General features: G+C 46.1%; 1 protein-coding gene across 2 annotated transcripts in view; it reads right to left on the bottom strand.

The window, feature by feature from the left end:
- Nucleotides 1-5,555, bottom strand: part of UGGT2 (UDP-glucose glycoprotein glucosyltransferase 2) — a 1,923,861-nt gene extending 1,918,306 nt beyond the window's left edge. Inside the window, exon 1 of one of the 2 annotated variants that reach the window (XM_069639785.1) lies at nucleotides 5,162-5,555. In XM_069639785.1, coding sequence (XP_069495886.1) covers nucleotides 5,162-5,298 — 137 coding nt within the window. In that variant the 5' untranslated portion in view covers nucleotides 5,299-5,555. The remainder of the gene's footprint in view (nucleotides 1-5,161) is intronic. The other variant, XM_069639786.1, reaches the window with a different exon arrangement.
- Nucleotides 5,556-23,392: the final 17,837 nt, after the last annotated feature.

Consider the following 23,392-nt stretch of genomic DNA (forward strand, 5'->3'; position numbering starts at 1 on the left):
CAAAGCTGATGCAAGCCAATACAACAGGTCCCCAAATACAAATCATGGAATTTGGACACCCAAACACAAAAGCAATGCCAAAACCGCAGGTTGCAACCGTACAAGCATTGCTCAGACAACAGTCCAACCCAAGCAGCAGAATGGCAGGCTTACATCCCCAGAAGTACAGCAACTGCGGGCACAAAGCCTGCAGTGGGGCAGGCCTCGACACAATAGAACAGGTACATCACAGGCAGCGGTAGTAGATGCAAACCTCCAGCAAAACAGGAACAGCTTCTGAAGAACCTGTCCATAGTAACCACCATTGGAGAAACCAACCAGGCCCCAAAAGATGTGTGGCGCTGGTGCGAGGGCACACCCAAAGTCCTGGTAACGCCTGAACCCACAACAGAACCACAGACATGTGAGTCTGGGATCAACAACAGCGAATTGGGACAGCCGAGTTCCATTAGCACTTCTGCCAATATCCCTGTACTGCACAGGAAAAACCAGAACATGGGTCAGGGGGGCAGAAAACCACCCGCCCCCGGGCCAAGATCACAAAGGTCAGTAGAGTCCCACACCACAACGACAACCAGACCAGTCATCATTAAGGCTGAAACCCCAAATAGCACCACAAATGAGGCCACAATCTAGCGCATCCCTTGCACAGAACACCCCATCTAGACATGAGCACGGAGGACCAGGGGACCGTGCAGACCTGGAGCTGCAATTGTCCATACTACCAAGTGAGCTGCCGGCAGAAAAAGGGCAGTGGCGAAGCGTGGGAATCCCCATAGTTCTACAAACACTAGAACTATCAAGTGCTGATAAAAGATGGCACACACAGGTCGGGCAATACTGGAAAGTATGACCCATTCTGGTACTAGAAACACAGAGTGCCCTCATCCCCTGCGGCAGGCAGGCCGCCACCACAACACGCAGTGCACCCGACACCAAGGGCCATCGTAGCAGCCCCAGTCACCATGGCAACAAGACAAAGCCGCAGTAGAGAGATGGGTGGGAAACAACAAAAACGTTACATTAAATATGCCCGCAACCCCTGCGGCCCAGTAGGGGTGTGGGGGGACACCACGGTCCTTTGGAGGTCGCCAGCACCACTGCACAGCGCGGCAGCACCGATGACCCAGGGCCTCTGCAAGCACCAACACCCTGCAAAGAGCATGGGAGAAGCTGCGTGCTCAACCGGCCCCCCAAGGCCTATACGAGGAGCAAGGTGCGTGCCCCACAGGAGGGGTGACGATGATAATATGGAATTTATAACGCGCCTATACACAAGTGTTTTAAGGCACAACCAGGCAAGGGAGGGGGGAACAGAGGGGAGGCAGACAACGATCCGACTAGGCCAAGTGTCATTCAGATCACGCAAGTGCATGGGAAGGGGAAGGGGTAAGGGGAGGGACAGTGCAGTACATGGTGCGAAAGCCTCGTAAAAAGGAACCTCCAGGGGGCTAGCAATCATAGCCCTCTGGTGCCTGGCCCCAAAAACAGTCCTGGTTGGGAAGACATGAAAAATTGAAGTGGAGCTTGTGGGTAAGGAGGGGGTTTTATACAGCAAAAGAAAAGAAAGTGAAGAAGGGTTCCTTGGTTGGAGGCATGGCCTCAGGAACAAGCACTGACGAGGAAGAGGGACATAGAGGTAAAAAGGGCTCTTCCCTCATTCGCCAGTTACGATTCCCACCTTCCCTCCAACCTTAGCATCACCCAGCGAGGGATATTGAGGAGCACAGTCGCCCCATCAAGAACAAGGTCAAACTCCAACATTCTACAGATTTTTGATTTCATTGCCTTCCAGAAATGCTGCAGATATCCCCACCACATAGACTGCCCTGTTCCCACCTCCCCACATTCCCACCAGCATTTTAAGGTGTTGTCCCTATTCATTTGGTGCATTTTTTCTGGCGTATAATGCCACATATGCAGGAGCTCATACTGCAATTCTTGGTTCTGTGTGTCCGTGTACGAACCAAACACGTCCGTCTGTAAACTGCCTGCCTATTTCATCATCCCGTCAATTGCCCCTGTTTGACCCCATGTAACGGAATTCTGTACATGGAGGATATAAGACCCTTGTTGGATTCCCTTTCTGATATTAACCTCTCCCATGCGATCTGTGCTCTAGTGGCACCTTCTGCCATCGGCGGAGCATTTGCCCAGTGCCTGATGTGTTGGCCTGTGGAGCTACCTTACTTCCTTAAACCAAAATCCCTGAGACAGTCACGGAAGGTCTTGAATGGCATGGATTCTCTTTTATGCAGCACTTCCATATCATACTGGTAAAAACGACAAACATCGTCTCTAGACAGCTGTCCACTTAAGGTCCACGACTCAAACATTCTCCTCTGACATGAGAAAACCTGGAGGTCCTTACCGGAGTCAAAAAACAAATCAAATGTACATTTCTGAACTAAATTTTCTCTCAAAATAGTAACCATTGATTTAAATAAACTAACAGCACTGATCATGTATAAAGTTCGCTAAACGTTTACAATTTCTCTTATGTAGACATCATGCAACACATTTCCCCCTCACCATCCCTTCTTGGCATAGCAAATGGAGTTTCACGAAGAAGAGTCACATGTTTACATGTGACAAACATATGTACATATATCGCTAAGAACTCTGCCATCTCTCCATATCCCACCGGGCTGTGCCCAAGAGTTCTCCTGGCCACCCTACCATTCCTTCGTGCCTTGAAGGAAGTAATTCTGCATATGGCACTATGGCCATACGATTAAAATTCATATTAACAGAATTGTCCATAAGAGCAGAATCACAATTCAAATTGTCAGGCCATATCCACAAAGGACTATATGAAGTGCGACCAGGTTACATTAAAAACAAATGTTCATTTTTCTGTTGGGTACTAATTTGTACTACTTGCAGATTTTTCCACTCTAAACATGGGGGGAGGAGGGCCCCACAGAATGTTGAAATGGCCCCCTACGCATCTTCAGTCGGGCGTCTTCCAAGGCATAATCACACAGCAATCCTAAATTTGAGGCCATATACATATTACTGCATTTATTTTTCTAACAGTAGATTAACTAGGAACAACACGGAAACATTACCCAAGGAAGTCACAGTGACAGAGCGAACTGTGAGTTAAAAATGTCTCTCAGAATCCAGAGGTGAAATGCACCAAGTTGTTTATAGTTGCATTAAAAAGTGGGCCTTCTGCTTGCCTCCCTCCCCTACTGTGTGCTTTAACCCAAAAAGCAACACAATATCTGCAGGATTCGCAATGGAGGGGAAATGGGAGCTAATTAGCTCCTGCTTGTAGCTTGAAAGAGCCTGGTTAGCTTTACACCAACAGCTACCAAGAGCTACGTTTGGCTCCCCAGGCAAACTGCTGCCAAATAAACATATCTATGTGAATTTAACTCCGTGCATTTGGGATAATCTTTAAATAAACATCAGGGCATATCTATACAACATATAAAGCCCAAGGGGTCATAAATAATAGATAAAATGAGATTTTTCCATCTTATGTGGAATTTAGATTTGTAGGACACAATGCTCCGCGTTCCCCAGTATGGGCTCCTGGTCACTGGTTAATGATGGTTACCCAGGAGCTGCTTTTAGCTCCTGCTTATTCAATCACAATTTCAAGCCCCGATATCTGGCATCTTACCAACCCCCAAATAATACTTGGCATCCCCCATCATTCCCCCAAACTCGCCTTCAATCCTCCAAAAGCAACACAATATTGCATGACCTGCCACCCACCTGTACCTTTCTAACCTCATCTCACCCATTGTCTCTCCCCGGCAGTGCAGGAGTTGCCAGCCTATCAGTTTTACAGAATTGCAGTTCCTGCACTGCCACAGAACCATTGTGGAGTTAAGCCCCTGGTGCTGCACAGTGCTGTGCAGTATCTGTTAAGCTGAGACGCTCCAATGAATAGGTGCAGAGTAGCTCCCCTCCTTACGTTTTTAGCAATGGGGCAAGACCCACACGTTGCCCCCCTGTAGACAGAGGCGTCACTAGGTGGAGGGGGGTTGAATTGGGCTATAGGTCTGGGTCTTTTGGATGTAGCCCCTCCCCCCAATAGACGCTCAGGGGCATCAACCAAAAGTCTAGCTAGGCCCGAGTCCCAACATTAGCATATCCCCGGATCTTTACAGTTTTGAATTGTTGACTTCATCTCCCAAATGAGACTCAAGCAATGTCAATGCTGCTGGAAGAAAACACAGTTGGCTTTTAAGCCTGAACTGCATTCTTTGAAAGCTGAGTGACAACCCCCAAAGCAGAAACCTGGAAGGTAGCACAACATGCTAGGTGACTTTGGGCGAGATATTATGTGATGAGATCAACCTAGAAACCATTTGGGTTTTTCGGATTCCTCCGGTAAAACGTCCTCTAAAATGCACTGTTCCCACGCAGGAAGGGGTCGAACTCGGTTGCTTGCTCATATTCAATGTGGGAGGTGAGGGGGCTGTGGCCCAGCAGTGAAAATCACAAGTAGGCACCCATGCACACAAACCCGGCCAGTGAGGGAGCTAGGCCTCTTTATTTACGAAGAACACTGGGACTTGTATCCTTCCATGGGATCGTAAGAGCCAGGAAAAGCAAACAAAATATGTATTCTCCCGACATTACCCAAGTACGCGGATACACAAAAATATACACAAGTGTGAAAAACTATTACGAAAAGATGCAACATTACAGACAAAATTCACTCATACACGATACCATCCAATAATTCCATCCAGCGGCATATGTCAATTTTAGCACAGATCAGATAAAATCGCAAGGAGTTTACACAAAGTTGGAGCTATCAAGATACTTGGTGAGTCAACGCTATACGTGGTCCACTTTGCAAACAATATTGCCCCCGTGTGCTGATATAAAATCATGTTTTTGTCTTACAGAACGCTGCTCAATAACGTGTTTACTTTATTATAGCAGAATTGCAAGTAAGGGGCAAAATGCCAACAGTTTCTAACACTGTCATTACACGTTCGCAACTTCGCATTTTATATGCTTAGTCTTAATAATGATCAACTCTCCTAACACAATTCAAATGCATTTAGACCTCAATGGATCAAATATGAATATTTGGCCAATAATTGCTTTAAACGTGCAGCAGCCTTGAGAAATAGATTTACACTGCCAGCTGCAGCATGGTCAGTTATAATTACACATTAGAATACCGCACCTTGCCTCTAGCAAAAGAGGGGTTGCTGGCCACTTTGCAGCTAGGCTGGCAGTCACCCCCTTGGCTGTTGATGCTTCAGCCCTGAGAATTACCAGGGACATGGGGCAGAGCAGGAGGGGCAGCCAGGAGGGGCCCATCTCTCAGGGACGGAAAGTGAGATAAGAATGACAGTCAGACTGCACTCCAGCAGTGTGCGGCAGACGAGTTGCTGAGCCGTGGGTTGCTGCCAAGTTATTCACCGGGCTGTCGGCGAGGCCACTGCTGAAGCGACTGATTACAACAAAGGTTAGATGCTTCTTTTGCAAAAACGAGATGCCCGGTTTGGTTTAGCCAATCACTGCGCGCGCGCTGCCACGTGACTTTGCCACGATTCCACTACAGAATGGAGACGTCAACTTCCGGGTTCGCTTCAATCCTAGCAAGGAACTTCAGGGATATGGAGCTGCTGCTTTCCGACCAGTTGGCAGACCTGTCGAATGACGCCACTGCAGAGCTCCCTATTGGTTGACGAGAACCGCTATCTGCTTTCTATTGGTGAGAGAGGCCAACCAATCGGTCATGAGCTCTCGGAGACAAATGTTTGAGCACGGAGGCGAGGAAATATTATTACTATTCCAATAAACATGATTTGTGGACACAGCAGCTTATGCTGTTTAGAGCACTATATTATTGCACGCTGAGCTGTTATTAAATGGCAGCATCAGCTGGTGCAGACCTGAAACCTTGCAGAATTGCCTGGCGTACTCGGTGGTCATACATGCCAATTTTTCAGTATGCTTTCAACAGTTTGCATTGCCTACGCTCCCATGGCTCGCACGCCAACAAATGGCATCATTTACATAGCTCCACCCACATCATTGAAAGGACAACTTGATTCGCTGTGAATTAATCACTTTGCGGTCCATTCCGTTATAAATAGTACAGTTCACTTTTTTTTATAACATTTACACAAGCAATTTTACAAAAATAAGTGACCTTAGTTTGATTATTTTGCGAGTATGCACGTCTTATTTTCATCTTCATCAATCAGCATATGTGTGTACTGCATTTAGGTTTGAGTTACCCTTTAATATAAATTCAGAAATTGTGGGATTGCGCTGAATGGCCCTTGTGGTGCTGCCCCTTTAAGGGCGCATGCACGTGGCGGAGTGACGTTGCACTCCGCCGCATGCTGTATAAATAAAGGGGGTATTCCCGGCCGCCGGCAGAGCGACCAGGGAGCCCGAACCGGGCACAAGTTTGCGTTGTTAGGGAGAATTCTCAAAAATATGCTAATTCCCTCTACCTTAGAGACCTTCAGCAACTTTGTTGGATTTTGAGGACTTGATTTTTTTAACCTGGAGAGAGTGAGACCCTTTTCCCACTCTCTCATGTATTTTAATGTGATTTTATACAATGTTTCTTTTTGGTTATGCATAGCTCTCAACTCACATGCATTTGGCGGGTGTCACCCGCCTTGTAAACAGCAGACTCACCTGCCAAGCTTCCTGCACGCCCATTTGTTTCAATGGGCCTCTCACCCGCCAAAAATAAAATCGGGTGTTTTCACCCGCTTCTGTGACACAAATGGTTGAGAGCTATGGGTTATGGAGTCTAACTCCATAGGCATCATCTTTTACAAATGTGTCACAAAGCACCTTCAGTGCAGTGTCCCAGGCAAGTCTTTCATATTTCCCAAAGTTTAAAATACATTCTCTGGGATCAACTGTTTCCCAGAGCAGTGGAGTGAAATTGACTTCACTTAGTCCTGTAAAATTCTAAACCCAGCACACCCCATCTTACAATAGAGTGCTGGAGGGATTACTTAGTATCCCCTATGTCTAGTTACTCATGTAGCATTCATATGTTACCCTTTCCTCTCAGAATAGCTGGTGGCAGTGGTTTTGCAATGAACTACCCTGATTAACCCTGACCGCGAACTGTTCGCGGCTCAAGTAACAGTAAATCGCAGGAGTCATGTTTTTCAAAATGGCACGGAGCCTAATTTGTTAAAATGGTCCCCGGTCTTCTTTTTTCGCCATTTCTTTGTGGGAAGGTCCCTTGAGTTTCTCTCTGCGCGCCAAACCAGGTTTGGTCTCTTTGTTCATTCGCCTTTGGCGGGCTTCAGGAGTGAAACCCGCCTCTGGCTCCAGAGTGTCTGAGGTAGGCAGGAAGTGAGGGAGGAGCCTGAAACTCCCTGTGCTTATTCTCCTAGGAGACCCAAATGCACTCTGATGATTGGCTTGCTGACTGTCCGGCAAGGACAGCCACCCTGCTGGGTGAGTGGCAGCTAAGCTGGAATGAATGGGAGAGAACTGAATAAAAGGCAAGTCTCTTGGCTTGGAAGGCAGAGTCGACCACTGGACGAAGGAACCGAAGAAGAGCTTGAAAAGGATGGCTTCTGCAACTCCTGGACCGTTGGTTTGCCCGGTGAAGCCCTGCTGCAGGTCTGAATCGCAAAAGTTCCCATCGACAGAGAAGCCCTCCAAGGATGACTCCTCCCTTTGAGTTGGTGAGACCAATCAACTCCCAAGTAAGCCACCTGGACACCCATCTCAGAGCTGGTTGGATTTCCTCAGAGTGCTGCAGGAAACCGTAGAGCCATGGAGAGGGACACCAGATTGTGTGCGTTGCTTGTAAGCTCCTCCAGACTCCCACGAAGCAGGAATGACCAAGCCTGAATCCCCTTAGTTGAGTGCGGGACCTCAGATGTGAGGAAAGTCCACCTTGACAGCCAGGAACAGCGCTTATTGCTATTTGCTGTACTGCAAGGAGCTGAAACGCGAAACAGCCACTGGAAGTAAAGTTTGCCGGTTGCCAGCTTTGATGGTGCCAGTACAGTGCAGGAGTCGCCCAACGTCCTCCCTCTTGTCCCCACGACTGAGGCACAGGAGCAGTGAGATCTGCAGAGCTGTACAGGAACAAAAGTCTTCAGCTGCATCTTTTTCTTCTTTACTAAGGTACTGTAAATCTAGCCTAAGAGAACTTGCCTCTTACTGTGGAAGTGCTTGTAACTTGGGCAACTCACAAGTCTAATCAGCTTGTGGCCCTACATGTGGTGGTTCTTTTTATCAAAGACTCCTACGAACCTGTGCAAAGACCTTTCCATTTACTTAACTGAAGTGCTACATGCTATACAAAGACCTTTGCACATTAACTTTGACTTAACCTATTGAATTGAATGACTTCTCTTGCTGACTTAACCTATTGAATTGAATGACTTCTCTTGCTATCTGAAAGTATTTTCCCTGCTTAAGAATATTTGTAATTTCTTGTGTTCTAATAAACATTGCCTTTTACAAACTATTGAGAGTATTCTGTATGCCAACAGTAAGGTATTAATGTCCCCAGCACCCTTGTTATTGAAGTTACCTGCGGGTGTAGGTTCAGTCTGTGGGCCATCCCAAAAGGGTCTTGTCTGATCCAGAAACTCAGAGTGTACCCGATTGAAGGCTTTATAACTGACTGATAAATTATTAATTTTTTATGCAAGAAACCTTGAGTGTAAGTTTATTTGAATACCTGTAACTGTGAATCTTTGTGTAAATCCACTACAGCTCACATTTCCCCCCTTGAGATAAGCCTGGCTGCTCAACACGCTACCAAAACTGTGTAGTACAAGCTTATGCCAAAGGTTGGGTTGCCTATATCTGTAGTCATAGTTGTTTGTAGTGTTTCCAGAGGGTACTGCATTTAAACTTTGCCTAACATGCGTGTGAGCTTTGTGTGCGGGAGGGGGCTCACAGACTCTGGATGCAACCGGAGTAACTTCACAGTGGTGACGATGTGGGGCATCAGCAACCCGGGCACGGCGGTGAAGCTCAGTGATTTTTTAAAATAGTTTCTCAGTTCCGAATGCCGCGGAGAGGGTGATGTCCACGCAGTTTGGCTGCCATTTTGACCATATGTTCTGCAGGATCACAGCTCTAATTTGGAATGCCTGTGCAACCATCAGAACATACATTTTGGATTCCCTAGCAAGGGAACAGCTGATGCTGTGCAGTCTTTGCATTTGAGGTGTTTTTAAACACCTTTTCACATCAAGTGTGAGGTGAGGAGCTGGGAGAGGCCTACCATCTGTTTGTCTGATCCCTTGGGACCACCCACCTCAATTTTTGTAGCACTGTGGGATGCATCAACCCACTCATCCAAGCCCTGCAAGAGTACTGTGCATTGCTGGCAGCAGAAGCATCAGAATGGCCATTGGAAAGCATGCTGCTCGCTCAAAATCATCCAAAAATGCGCAGTATAAATCTGAAAGATAGGCTATCATCCACTTTTGCCTATCTTAGGGAGCACAGGAGATTACTGCCTAAAACCACTATTGGGCCATCCACAAAGCAGCCTGAAACCACTTGGAAAAAGCAATGCTAATTGCCAAAAGCAACATAGAGCTGTTTTGGAATTCATTTTCTTGATTGTCAAAAATTGAAAAATCATGGCTCACAAAGTCACCTAAAAGATCCAACCTTCTTGTTGGGTGTTCCACATTACTCTTTTGTAAGAATCCACATCAATACAATATCAGCAAAGAATCATATGCTATCAAGCTAAATCTCCTTTTAAAGATAGACAGCTGTCAAAAATGGGTGTAGTACAGTTATTCGCCTCTGTCAGGTGCTGGCGATTCAACATTCTGACAGGAGAGCTGTGTTTAAGAAGCTAAATATGCCAAAGAAGAGAATTCTATCAAAATGCCATATAGAGTGCTACACAGTGATTTCATGTTGAAAAAGACTTGATTTAAAGCTATATTGCTTATTTTAAGTTTATAAAATGCAATTTATTTCACAAGCAGCTCTGTTGCAATTGACTAGAAGGAATCTGATTTAATTAAAACTTCAAGAGGCCTTCTGTCCCTGGGAACCCTTCACACCTGGGCCTTCCCACTAACAGGAGAGGATGTTGCATGGACATGTTAATCAAAAGGGAGGAGATTCCTCTGCTGGCAGGAGGAAAGAGACAATAGAGTATTTCAACTGAATAGAAAATGCTAATTTGGGTGTGACCGGTCAACAACTGCTCTAGCAGGAAGGCAGGCCATGTGACCATCTGACTCACACAGCTCTGGGGGCGGACCAGACTGAGATGTGGATTTAACATTGCACCAAATATATGCTTAAGGAAAATGGTTCTAAAATATTGTAACAAGCTGACGAAAATGTACAACTTTGAGATTGTGACAATGAAAAATTCACTCACAATTTAAGACTAAGCTGGACGTCGTGCGATGTTCTGAGACCAAACTCCGGAATTTATTAATATTGCAGCTGTAGTGTTTTTGCTATGAACAGAAGAACTTACAGTAATATGCTCAGAGAGGCTGTGTATGTCTGTGTAAAATTTGGTGCAGAACCAATATTGCGAAACCCACCAAAAGCGCGAATAAGTTGTCATTTCTGAAACCAAGCTCATAGGAACATGGGACTTGAACAGAGATGTACCTTAAATAATGTGTGATGTGTGTATGTATTATGAACAACTTGTGTATATGGGAAATCTGTTTTTGGGGAAAAATTGATTTTCTATGTAAAAGCAGAGGGGAGGAATTTCAGCTAAGCCATATACACAGCATCATGATGACACCTTATGACACGCTGATCATTTTCTCCAGTCAGGGGACAGGAGATTCTCTGACCTATCAAATCCTTAGGGGGTTGGGCATAGAAAGTCAGCCTCCACACCCACTTTGAAAACACATAAAAAGAGACTGCCTAGGACAGATAGGACACTCATTTTTTCCACTACTCACTGATTTCTGCAAAGCACTCTGCCGGACCAGATCCAGATAATATCCAGAGAGAGACTCCAGATCTAGATCCAGAGACCAGAACTTAGAATCCAGACTCTAGAACCAAGCTCTAGAACCCTGAAGCAAAGGCCTAATTCACAAGCTGAATCCTTCTCAGCAGGCTTCAGAATCTTTTGCAACCTGATTCTAACCCCTAACCCTCCACGGGGCCTAACCAAACCATTAAACAGCCTTGCTGAGCTATGTTGCTTCTAGCTAAGAACCCTGTGCTAGAACCCAGATCTAGACCCAGAGAGAGCAGTGCTGTAACCAGACCCATCAGATCCAGTTCAAGAGACCCAGACCGCCATGCAGTGCTGAGAGCAGAAACCAGAGGGCCTGAGACCTGCCCGGTGGCAAGAGTGAAGCCAAACCCCTTGACCAGATCTTTGACGAGGCGCATTCTATTCCAAAACTAGGAGTATCTAGTCTAGAACTATACAGAACCAATCTCTTAGTTTAAAGTAATCCTCTTCTATTCACTTCAACCTATCCAGAACTGCATTATAGAATTCCTGTGTTCATCCTGTTGATTTAAAATCTGTAAAGCGCCATCTGTCATTCTGAAATCTTGAATTTCTGTAAATCTACCTCCACAAAAACATCCGTATCTTTTGAACCGCACGTCCCAGAAGCGTAATTTAACTGTCATTTTAAAGCTAAGATCCTACGCTTTCCAAGAAACCCATAACGAAATTCCAATTCATTATAGTTTTTCCGTAATCGTGATTTACGCATGTGGAAAAATTGCAGCGAATTGCAATTTAGCTCCATTTCACCACTTGTAAAAATAGCTGTTTCTTGTTTGCAACTGCTGAATTCCTTTCCAATTTGATAATCATTCATGAATCATTGCTGGTGTTGACCTGAACCAATCTAAAGTAACTATCACTTATCCTGAATATCCTTTGGTGAATTGCAATGGATGGGAAAATATGCTAAAATGATTTCAATCACATTCAAAAGCGTTTGACCTGTGTTTTAAAATCATACCTCTTTTCTCTAAGCTTGCTGGGGGAACTGGGATTGAACTGCATTCTTGATTGTATTCCTGAAACCTGTGTGCCCTCATTTCCATCTCTTCATATTGCATAGGGGGGGAGTGAGTAGTCACAGGGGAAAAGTGACTATATTATCTTTTGATTGAAATCATATCAAGGTTTATTTCTGTGTTGCATTATTTCCCATTATTGCATTTCCTTGAATTACATTAAGTATTCTCTGCGACAGTATCCTCCATATTCATACTCCTAAGTGATTAAAGAGTGTGTCAATTTTGTAATATTACCCATGGTTGATTACCGTCCATATTGATAGGTGCTATTCAAATATTATTTTATTCATAAAAGTGTGATATATATATATATATTGTTTAATTCTTCAAATAAACCTTTTTAATTTGCAAAACAAACCTACTTCTAGGCTCATTGAGGTCAGGGGGATTCAAAGAGAGGGGCGTTATATAAAGGTTCATCATGCAGATTTAACAAACTTTGACATAAAAATATATAAATAAGGGCTTCCATTGGGCATCCCATCCTAAGCATAGACTTAGTTGGATTGCTGGATTGAAGTCACTCACAGCAGTGGTGTGGCAAAATACTCCCTTTTGTGCAATTCTTCCCCGATCTAGACAGTGTTGGACTGCGGTGTCCTGAATGTATGCCTGGTGCCCTATTTTCTTCATGTTATGGCAATTTCCAAGAGGTGCCTGGGAGGACATTCTGGCTGTCTGCTTGGTGGTGGTGGAGGAGTTCAAGGGAGCAGTATCTGACCAACATTGACACACTTATTATCTGAGTGTAGTTTCACCAAAGGAGACCAGTGCAGGTCAGTGAGCTGCAGCCCCATTTGTTTTGGGTGGTGTGCCTGTGCACTCGCTACCATGTAGGACGGTGGCCAGGCTGCGGCAGTGCCTCCTTTACCCCAAGCACCACCGATGATGAGACAGCAAGGCACGCTCACGCCTATGCCTGAATTCGACATCTCGGGTGCCCCATCCAGCCTAGGTCCAAGATGGAGGATGTGGATAGACAGGATGGACATGTCTCCTGTGGCCTTGAAGTACACCAATGATGACAGCAAGGTGGCAATGTTCATGTATTCTACGGGCACCACGGCGGCTCAAAGTGTTTCAGTCTCTGCAGCCTGCTGACGCCACCTATGATGCAGCCAAAAATGTCCCGCGGGAGTACTTTATGCCGCTTGTCAAAGCGAACAATGCATGGTTCGTTATGTGCTCCGCCCGCCATAAGGATGACGAATCTTTGGACAACTTCCATGGCAGGTTGTGCCGAATGGCTTTGCCATGCGCCTGGGACAATGCGGACACAATGATTCAGAATCAGTTGATTCAGGGATGCTCCTCCAGCAAGCTGCATAGGCAGGTTCTGCGTGAACCCGGGATCACGCTACCACGTATCTTGGAACTTGGACGGTACCAGGTGGTGTCTGATGTGAGGGTGTCTAGGATGGAGGCAGCTGTGCGCCCAGGGAAGGTGGAAGAAGTGTGTGCGGTTGGCTGAGGAGGCAGAGGGGCAAGATGGCCAAGCGGCAATCAACGAGATCGGGGCACAAGAACAACAGAGTCCTGCATGAAGTGTGGGTATGATCTCCCACACCCCGCTCAATGTCCAGCACAAGGCAAGCCGTGTGGCCGGTGCGGGACATCAGATCACTATGCCCCGGATGTGCAGGGCCCCCGATGCCTGTGGTAGCCCCAAGAGGGCCAATGAGTGCGGGGGGTTCTTCAGGCAACAGCACCCACCCAATGTCACCCAAGTCGATCAAGGTGACGATGGGGCCCCTCGGGAGGATGAGGAAGGAGGAGAAGAAAGTCTTCTTCATCTCAAGTGTCAGCGCTCTGTGGCCCAACAGGAGGCAACAACAGTGTCTCATGTGTGCAGGAAAAGTTCAATTGGCTGTTTGAAGGAATCGGCCAGATGGCAGGGGATCTGGTGAGGCTCCACATTGCTGAGGCAATCCAACCAATTGCCTGGAAGCACCGCCAGGTTCCATTACACCTGCAGGACCTGGTTGATAAAGAATTGGACAGCCTCGTTGAGATGGACATCATTGAGAAGGTGGAGTGTCTGACACCCTGGGTATCTCCCATCGTCAGAAAACCTAAACAACAGGACTCTGTGCGTATGTGCATGGACATAAGGCTCCCAAACAAGGCCATCAAGAGGAAGCGGCACATTATCCCCCGCGTTAGACGATATCATCGATGAGCAACAAGGAGCCTGGTTCTTCTCCAAACTTGACTTTAGGGCCGGATAGCATTGGGTGATGCTGCACACCGAATTGCGGTACATAACGTTTACCATGCACCGTGGCCTCTACCGCTACAAGAGTCTGAGTTTTGGGGTGTCGTCAGTGGCTGAAGTATTCCAGAACATTATCCGCAGTGCTCTTGCTGACTTGGATGGTGTGTTAAACATAAGCAATGACATCCTGGTGTTTGCGTGGTCTGAGGGGGAGCACCTGGGTAGACTGGCCAGGACACTCGAGTGACTCCAGTCACTGGGGCTGACACTGCACAGTGACAAATGTGAATTCCTAAAGAAGATAGAGTTCTTTGGCTTTGCGTTCAAGCAAGGGGATGTGTCACCGGACTCTCGGAAAGTAAAAGACAGTGTAGAGGCATGTCCCTCTGAGAATGTGTCGGAAGTCTGCAGCTTTTTAGGAATGCTCACATATTATGGCCGGTTCATCAAGAACCTCACATCCCAGTCGTAGCAGCTGCGGGCTCTCACTAAAAAAGATGTCGCCTGGCAGTGGGGGCTTCTGGAGCAGGCGGCCTTTGAATATGTAAAGGGGGCTTTGACAGCAGAGGATACCATGGCCTTCGACGCAGTCCTTGGAATCGGAAATCATTGTCGATGCCAGCCTAGGTGCACTGCTCGTGCAGACTGATGGCAACGATGAGGCCAGTTGCTTATGCCAGCAAGGCACTGTCTGAGATGGTACAACGATACTCACAAATTGAAAGGGAGGCCTTGGCGGTCCTGTGGGGATGTCGTCATTTCTGTCTCCATGTGTTGGGAAGAACGGTGAGGTTGGTCACGGATCACAAGCCCCTGCTACCCATCTTGGTGGTGCCGTCCAAGCTGCCGGCAAGGATTGAAAGGTGGATTCTGGCACTGCTCAAGTATGGTGTTTCCCTAGTATACCCGCCTGGCAACAACAATGCAGCTGCCTGTCTGTACAGACATCCGTGCAGTGATCCAGGGCGGCAGAAGAACATCAGTGCAGAGGAGGCCGACTAGCATGTCAGACCGGTGGTGGAAGCGGCTACTCCAAACTCGGTGCCGATTGAAGAGCTGGAACAGGCGGCAGCTGAGGATGAGTGCTTTATCGTCTTGAAGGCAGCTCTCCAACAGGGCTTCTCAAAGTCGGTAGTGGAGACGCTGGGTCTGTGGCTCTGGCGAAGTTGGCGCTGGAGCTATGGAGGGTTAAGGCCGAGCTGGTGTTTGCAGTGTCAGGCCTGCTGCTCCGAGGGGGACAGAATTGTGATCCCACAGTGCAAGATCACGCAGGTGGTGATTGAGTTGGCCCACCACGGGCATCAAGGAACCGCTAAAACCAATGCTCGCCTGCGACAGAAGGTGTGGTTTCCAAACATGGAGAAGCAGGTCGAGGAGTTTGTGGCAGCCTGTGTGCGCCAGGCCATGTCCCCAGCCCAGAAGGAACCCATCATTGTGACCATGCCGCGAGGAACGAAGCCCTGGGAGATTGTTCACGCTGACTTCAGGTCCACAGGCCGGGAAACACTTCCTGGTGGTCATGGATGAGTGGTCCAGGTATCCGAAGGTGGAGTTTGTCGAGTCGGTGTCCTTCGAGAATGTGGCTGTCGCAATGGAGAAAATGTTTGCCACTCACAGACTGCCCCAAGTGCTCTGCTCAGACAATGGTCCACCCTTCCAAGGGGATAGCTTCGCCCAGCTAATGGAGGAGTATGGCGTCCATCACCGTAAAGTCACTCAAAAGGAGGAGTGTGGTGCTGCCCCTTTAAGGGCACATGCACGCGGCGGAGTGACGTTGCACTCCACCGTGTGCAGTATAAATAAAGGGGGTGTTCCCGGCCCGCCCGCAGAGCGACCAGGGAGCCCGAACCGAGCACAAGTATGCGCGTGAGCTTTGTGTGTGGGAAGGGGTTCACAGGGACTCCGGATGCAACCGGAGAAACTTCACAACCCTATGAATGTCTGTTCGCTATCCGTGAAATTGACACATTGCAACATTAGTAATGAATATATATATATAGATGAAAAAAAACAATTATCTGTGAACCCAATTGCAAACACTTGTACATCAGGTTTCTCGATTGTTTTGGAATTGAGGCAGCAAGACTCTACACTTCTGGGCTACGAAAACTGCAGACTTTGGCAGGTCAAATCTCTGTGACTGGCTGAAGCAAAACCATTGTTCACAAATAAAAGGCTTGCTTTGCATCTCAAAGGTGCATCACTTTAGTAACGTGCTGACGTTTCTCAGTTTGGCCTGTTTGCGGATTTCCTGATACCTTTGCGGCTCGATGGTTTGTTTTAATGCGGGGCAAACCCAGTGGTCGAAGTGTGTAAAAAAATAAAAATAAAGAAGTAGTGGAACGATGTTCCCTCTGCCTCGCCCCCTTTTCTGCCCATTTCGTCCATACTCACCCTTCCCCTCTCCCCATACCTGGATCCTTCCTTTCCTCCCTGCAACATTGGGTTATAAAATAGTTTTAGTAAAACTGAAGGAAACACAAAAGAAAAGGCATTTAAATGGCCACCATCGTACCACTTAGTTCCTTCCCACTTAGTTCCGGCCCACTTTGACTTCTGGGCAAACCCTCAAGTCGCAGGTCAGTTGACAGCTATGCATGGCACATTGCTCTGCTACTGGAGTTAGCAATGTACAGCACTGCGCCGCCCAAAGATGCGCGGGCTCCCACTTCAAATCAACAGGGGGAGCAAGCGGGGGGAATAAGGGAAAGGTCCTCGCTCAATCTCAGTCCCTTTTCACAACCCAATTTCAATGCTAAATAAGGAAACGGTTATTATGTGATGGAAAGAAACTTTTGGTATTTGCTCCATGTTACTTGTCTATATTTATAGAGATACAGAATTTGGAACAATTGAGAAAAGCGTTGTCCCAACAAGGAATGTCACTTTTCTTATTTTAAATGGAGCTCAGAATCAGGCCCTCAAAGTGTTACTTTGCCTGTACCAGTGTAGCCATTTCCTTATAAGGAAAAGCCTGCCTGCTGCTGTGCCTGCCACATAAAGAAGGTGAAAAAGGCGCAATGACCTAATAACACTTTGTGGATGACATAAGCAATATCATGGGGGACATAAGTGTTAACATGGAAGATGAGAATAACCTGTACCTCTTCTGCACCTGTAAAGAAACATTTTGAAAGCAACCTGTGTGATATGCATATACATGCCATCCCTCCCAATTTAGGTGCGAGACACCCTATTTTTTGAGAGAAAATTCTTGCTATTTTTTTGCTTTCTCCCATCTAAACTAATCCCAGCCCCAATGCAACCAAATTGGAAAAATGAATTCTACTGCTTTCTGTGAGAATAACTCCCTCCCAGGTGCTGCAAAACGTTGGCATGCAAGTATGAAGGAGTCGGCTACACCGCTAAGGTAGTGGCGTCCCTGACTTCTTTCTACAAGTGTGGTTGTCAATCAAAAGATCTTGTGCAAAATTCTCCAACCAAAAACATCATACATCAGTAGCAGTTGGAAACTCTCAAAATACCTCCTGCAAGTTTAAACTCAGGAATCTTCAAGTGCGCCTGAAAATTATAGTGAGATTAAACTAACACAGTCAGAACATCTGGTGCAAATAACACTATCAACACTCGTCAATCTCAACGACTCCCAACGAGGGGATCCTTTATATTTTGCATGTAAACACAACCATTTTAGACCTCAACAGGAGCATTTCAAAGCAGAAAAAAGAATCCTGTTTTCATTGCAGGGCCATCTTAATCACTTTTGGGGCCCTGGGCATGGACATCTTTGGGGCCCCCTCCACCAAAGCAAAGGAATTAAGGGATCAAGAATACTGGTCGCGCCCCCTGCACCCCACCCGTCATGCTCACAACCTGTAGGTCGATATGCTGTTTCGCTGCCTAATAAACATGTTTACTCTCTTTAAATCCCCTTACCCTCTTCATTGTTGCTCTAATCAGAATGATAAACAAGTAGCATTTGAAGATCAACAGTAGCCTTCTACGAAGAGATAACTGTTCTAGTACATACAGGATACTTTTTATCAATAGCATCCAGGAAGGTATGCAGCCTGTAGTATTAACGCACGACCCTATGTAAAAGGTACATGTAACCCTCAATAGACAGATAACTCACATTAGCTGCCTCACAGACTGAAAAAGTGCTCAAGCATGGATGGAGAAGACCAATTGGAAGGAAGCAGAAAGCTACACATACCATAGCATGGATAGCGGATACAGATTCGAATCTAGCAGGAAGGGGTCTGTATCCCGACAGACTGAGATTAGAAGTGGGATATGGTTTTCAAATAGTGTTGCCATTCGAGCTCAAAGGAACAAGTGCCTGTGGTGTACAATATATCAACGCTCACTATTATAGTGGAAGCAACACTATAGCCAGTGAAACCATGAATAAGGCTTTTCTGAAGATCATACCATGAGAAGCAAATCACTCTGAAAGGCTGACATTTTTGAAAGGTCTAGGGACTGGCAATATTGAGAGGTTAGGCAATACAAGATTAAATTAGATGCCCAGGATCACACATTGATTATGGGGTGAAGGCGTGAAGCTGGGATGTGTGCCAAATCTGCAATTTCTGCATTTGAACACTTTCTTTTCCAGTTCTTACCATGAACTAAAACCATCTCATTTTATAAAAACATACTTGGAAAGTACACAAATCACATTACCAAACATGACCATTTTTAAACAAAATATTATAGAATGGTGTTATGCAAAATGGGAATGATCCTAGCTTAATTCTCTCCATCATCAAGGGAAGTATATAAGTACCAGCATACCAATCAATGTGATTTACCAAATTTAATATAGGTTTGTCTTGTGTATTTTAAAGCTTTAAATACTTCCAAAACAATGGCTTGTAACATTTTAATTTATAAACGTGCATAGAAATCTTTGACTTGTACCAAAAAGCAAGCTGTTTTTTGTGTTAAACAAGCAGACCTTAAAATATGCTTGCCTGAGGCTTGCAACATCTGGTCCGTTCTCTTATGTCTACCAACCCATCCACCCAAATGGCCTACATAAAATGAAAGATCAAGTAATGGGTTAAACGATACCAGGAGCATGCAAGATGGCAAACCTCACAGAAGATAGCACAGTAATGTAAGAAATATTAGATGATTTGACCAGGATCACTGTATCGTCTGCTGCAAATCCAGGATACAAGCATGAACGCTTTCATTCCATAGTCTTGAATTTGGATACATATTCACCTCTTGGACTAACATCTTATGCCATTGTTTTAGGCGATTGCCTGGGTTTTACAACACCCCATCTGAACAAACCAATTTCTAGACCTTCACCATACGGATGATATGTTAGTTTATGTAGCAACCCCTATCTGGTGCAGGTGCATTGCTGATAATAGCAGATGTTGTTCTGCAAAACCAAGTACATATGCAGGCAGGTTTATAAACTTCAGACATAGAAAATGCTCAGCCAGCCTTGCTGGAATGTGATATTCTATTTTTGCAATTGCACACATATCTCTGCAATGGGTGCTTCACACACTGAGCTAACGTCTGAGCCATTGTGGCACTCAATTCATCAATATGCATTTCACTGATCAACAGAATTCAGACAAGAAGGAAAGAATGCTATGGAGTTGTGCCGTAAGGAACACACAAACGATGTATACCACAGTGAACACAGAAAGCAATACATGATGAAAAGGCAGAATGTACCTGTCAAAACAGGAAGGCAATGGGTTTAGAGCCTCAGCAGCACCCCATATAATATCCTGTCGTGTGCTATTTAAGACTGGTGAACAATGGAATTTTACTTCTTCAGATCGGGCAGCTCTGTGGGGCCCCCCTCCAGGGTGGGGGCTCTGGGCAAGTGCCCCTTTTGCCCTTCCATAAAAACATCTCTGTTTCATTGGGATTAACAGCTCCCAAACAACCTCACAATAATAAATGGACTTTATCTGCAGAGAACTCTATAATGCACGTACCACATTTAGAACCATTTTTACTCAGTCAAATCAAATATAAGGGAAGTATTATTCCACCTCAATTATACTATCAGACCAACCTGTGACAGTTGCAGTCTGCCAGGAACGTAAAGAGAAGAAAATCAAACCTTTGTCGCCCCACTAAGTACAATATGAGTTTTCTGGCTTACTGGTGGCTCTGGCACACATCCCATTTGCTGAATGCTTCTCTTGGTTACTCTTTCTTTGCAATCACTTTACAGTAGGAGGATCGGATGAGGTATCCCTAATTGGGAGATGTGAAATTTATTTAAGAGCTATTTTGTAGGATTACCCTGCTGGTTGCAGATGAGAAATGCCATGTGGCAAGGGTGTGAAAGCCTTGGCTTTTTTTTTAGTTTTATTAAATATTAAAATTATGCGGGTAATTCCATCTCTGAAAGGGCAATCTGCTGATCAGATTCCCCTTTCATTCGCTCCATGCCAAAAGCATACTGTGTATTTATCTCCTGCTGCATCAGTATCATGATTTGCCTCATCTGCTCTACCAGTGGCACAGAGCAGGTTCAGGTCACAGGAGCCCCTTGACAGCTGCACTGACAGCCACATCTCTGCAGCTGCATTTCAGATATGTTCCAAAAACGGCATAACTCTGATGAATCTGTCCTGGTGGCACGTCAAACTGTAGCTATAAGTCCTCTCTGAGTAAGAGCGTGGTGGCTAGCATCTCTCAGTTATCTCAGCCACATTATGTTAATAGCACAGATGTGTCAGCCCTGTGGGACCAGTTCAGCTGTGGAAGGGTTACAGTGTTGCAGATTTGTTTTCCTTTTTTATTTTCAAATAGAAAACACCCAAAAAGGTGCCTACCTGCAGAGAGAATCGCATTTTATTTTCTCTCCTTATCGAGCAAGGATTTTGTGTTTCCCTTCACCAAGCTTCAGCTTGTTCACTTTACTTTCCTCAAGTGGCCTCTCAGGGTTCCCTTCCCCAAGCTCAGACCATTCTAGTTCCAAACACAAATTCAGCAGGTAAAGATGTGCCTTTTCCTTACATATATTCTTTTACATACCATCCTTTCATGGGGTAGAATTAGAGGCTTTTGAAAATGTCAGGCTCTTTGCTTTTCCTCAGCCCGGCCACTCTGTTCCTTTGCCCAGCTCTTGATTTCGTACTCTTGCTTTTCTTTGCCCTTTTTATCTTCTGGTGCTTCCTGCCCTTTCATGTATTCCTTTACCTTTATCATGCACACTTGCACTGTCTTCTATTCTTTCTCATTCTTGTGCCTCAAACACGCTTTTCTCACTCTTCCGTGCACCTCTGCACTTGTTTCTGTCTTTTTGCGTTGCTCGCACGCTTTTTTCACTGTCCTTTCCTTTCGTGCATCTTGCACCTTTTCCACGGGCTTCTGGGCCTCTTTTTATTTGTATCGCTTCAACGTCTACCTAGTTTCACATTTACACTGTTACTTGTATCTTTTTCACCTTTCAAGTCTTAACTTTGCCTTCAATGGAACACACATACAAACGCAGTCCTCTTTCTTAACCGTTTCTTGTGTTACCTTGTATCGTGCTCTTCAAAACCCGGCTCTACAATGCTTTCAGACTCACCGGGCTGACTACTGCGTTTCAGCTTAAGATCAGCTCTTTGTTCCAAGGTCAGGGTCTCACCGCCTGCCTCTCGGACACTCCTGGGCTGACTCACCAGCCCAGGGGAATGAGCATTTGTATTCACAGGTTGGGCAGAGGACCAGCACGCCTCTCAGATCCCATACACTGACCCTTCTTGGCTCCCTAGAGGCACGGCTCCCTCGCCACCCTTTTGCTCTTTCGAACTGCAGCTTCTCAGCATCTAATGATCCTGGCCTCTGGTCTCTGGTCCTGAACTGCTTTGTCATCTCGGCTCTCCTCCCAACTCGCAGTCCTGCTTGCTCTCCTACTCGCTCATCCAAATGTGTAAGACCACACCTTTTGTAGTGAAAAGACCAGTCAAGTGGAGTCAGGTGTGAATTGTTACTATTAAATGCCTGAACCTGCCTAACTATTAGTGGGACAACTTGAATTCTTTCTAGGGTAGCTTTCCCTAATTTTCCCCATGTTATTCCTATGGGTAATCTTTAGTGATCTTATTTGGCTCATCTTCTCAGTATTTGTTGGAAATGGGGCAGGGGAGACGAGGTGAGATTGGAAATGCCCGATAAAGGCTGAGGGAGAGTAGGTTGGGGTATTTTTGGGAATGGGGGAATACCATTTCTTGCCCTTGGGTATCCTCCTTCCAATCCCTTGTGACCCTCCACTCATGTGATCCTCCCTCGCTTGTCCACCCCCAGGGTTGGGATCCAAAAGCGATGGCCCTTCCCTAGCCACCTGAATGGAAGATCGAGGAAGTGGGTGGGAGAATACCATCAGGTTTCTCACAGGTGGCATAACGTCCCCTCCTGCAGTGATGCCTCACTATTGACACTCATTGGGCCCTGTAGGCAAACAGGATGATCCTCCTTTGATCCAGCCACGCCCCCCACAGGCTGCACTTGGGCGTTAGAGCACCACACCACTCTTATTCTCCTGTGTTGCCAGTGCTTTCATAGATTACAAGAGCATTGTGATGACAGGCAGCTTGTTTCCTCCGAGCCATCAGATGACAGGGAGATCAGCCTCACAAATCCACTGAGGGGGCTGCCAGAGGTATCAGCCCCCAAGGTCTCCACTGTGCCCTCAGCTCTCTCTTCAAATGGCTGATCCCTTCCATATTGAGACATAGGGCAGTTACACTCTTCCCCTATTGATTGCCTGCAGGAATTGGTCACCACAGAAGTTTAGGGCACAAAGTCCAGTGTCCTGCCAGTGTCCCTGCTGCAGGGGGTAGTACCATCGTCCACCATCCCAGGGCTCTGAACTGAGTGTCATGTATCTTCTAAAATGGGCACCCTTTCTTTGCATAGTTTTCTTTAAACAAAAAAAACAAAAGTATTAACTGTTAGCTACACCCTACTGGGAACACATTGCACAGGGTAGTTACTTATCATATCCTCTTTCTTTTCTATCTTTCCGTACAGCTGTTCTGGGGACTGCTGGGCTTCTTGTAGCATGGTGTTGCCTCTGATACTGATCCACATGTGACAAGAAGACAAATTCCTGCCTTCCAGGCTATGGCAGCAGAGGAAATGGTGGATTATCGGGGTGGGCTGCAGCTGTGTGGTCCCCCATGGAAGGTGGACCTTATGAGGCAAGGGATACGGTTCCATGTGATAATATCCCTGCAAAAATGTTGTCTGACA

The sequence above is a fragment of the Ambystoma mexicanum genome, chromosome 7q, assembly GCF_040938575.1.
Source record: "Ambystoma mexicanum isolate Mex_15411 chromosome 7q, UKY_AmexF1_1, whole genome shotgun sequence".
NCBI lineage: Eukaryota > Metazoa > Chordata > Amphibia > Caudata > Ambystomatidae > Ambystoma > Ambystoma mexicanum.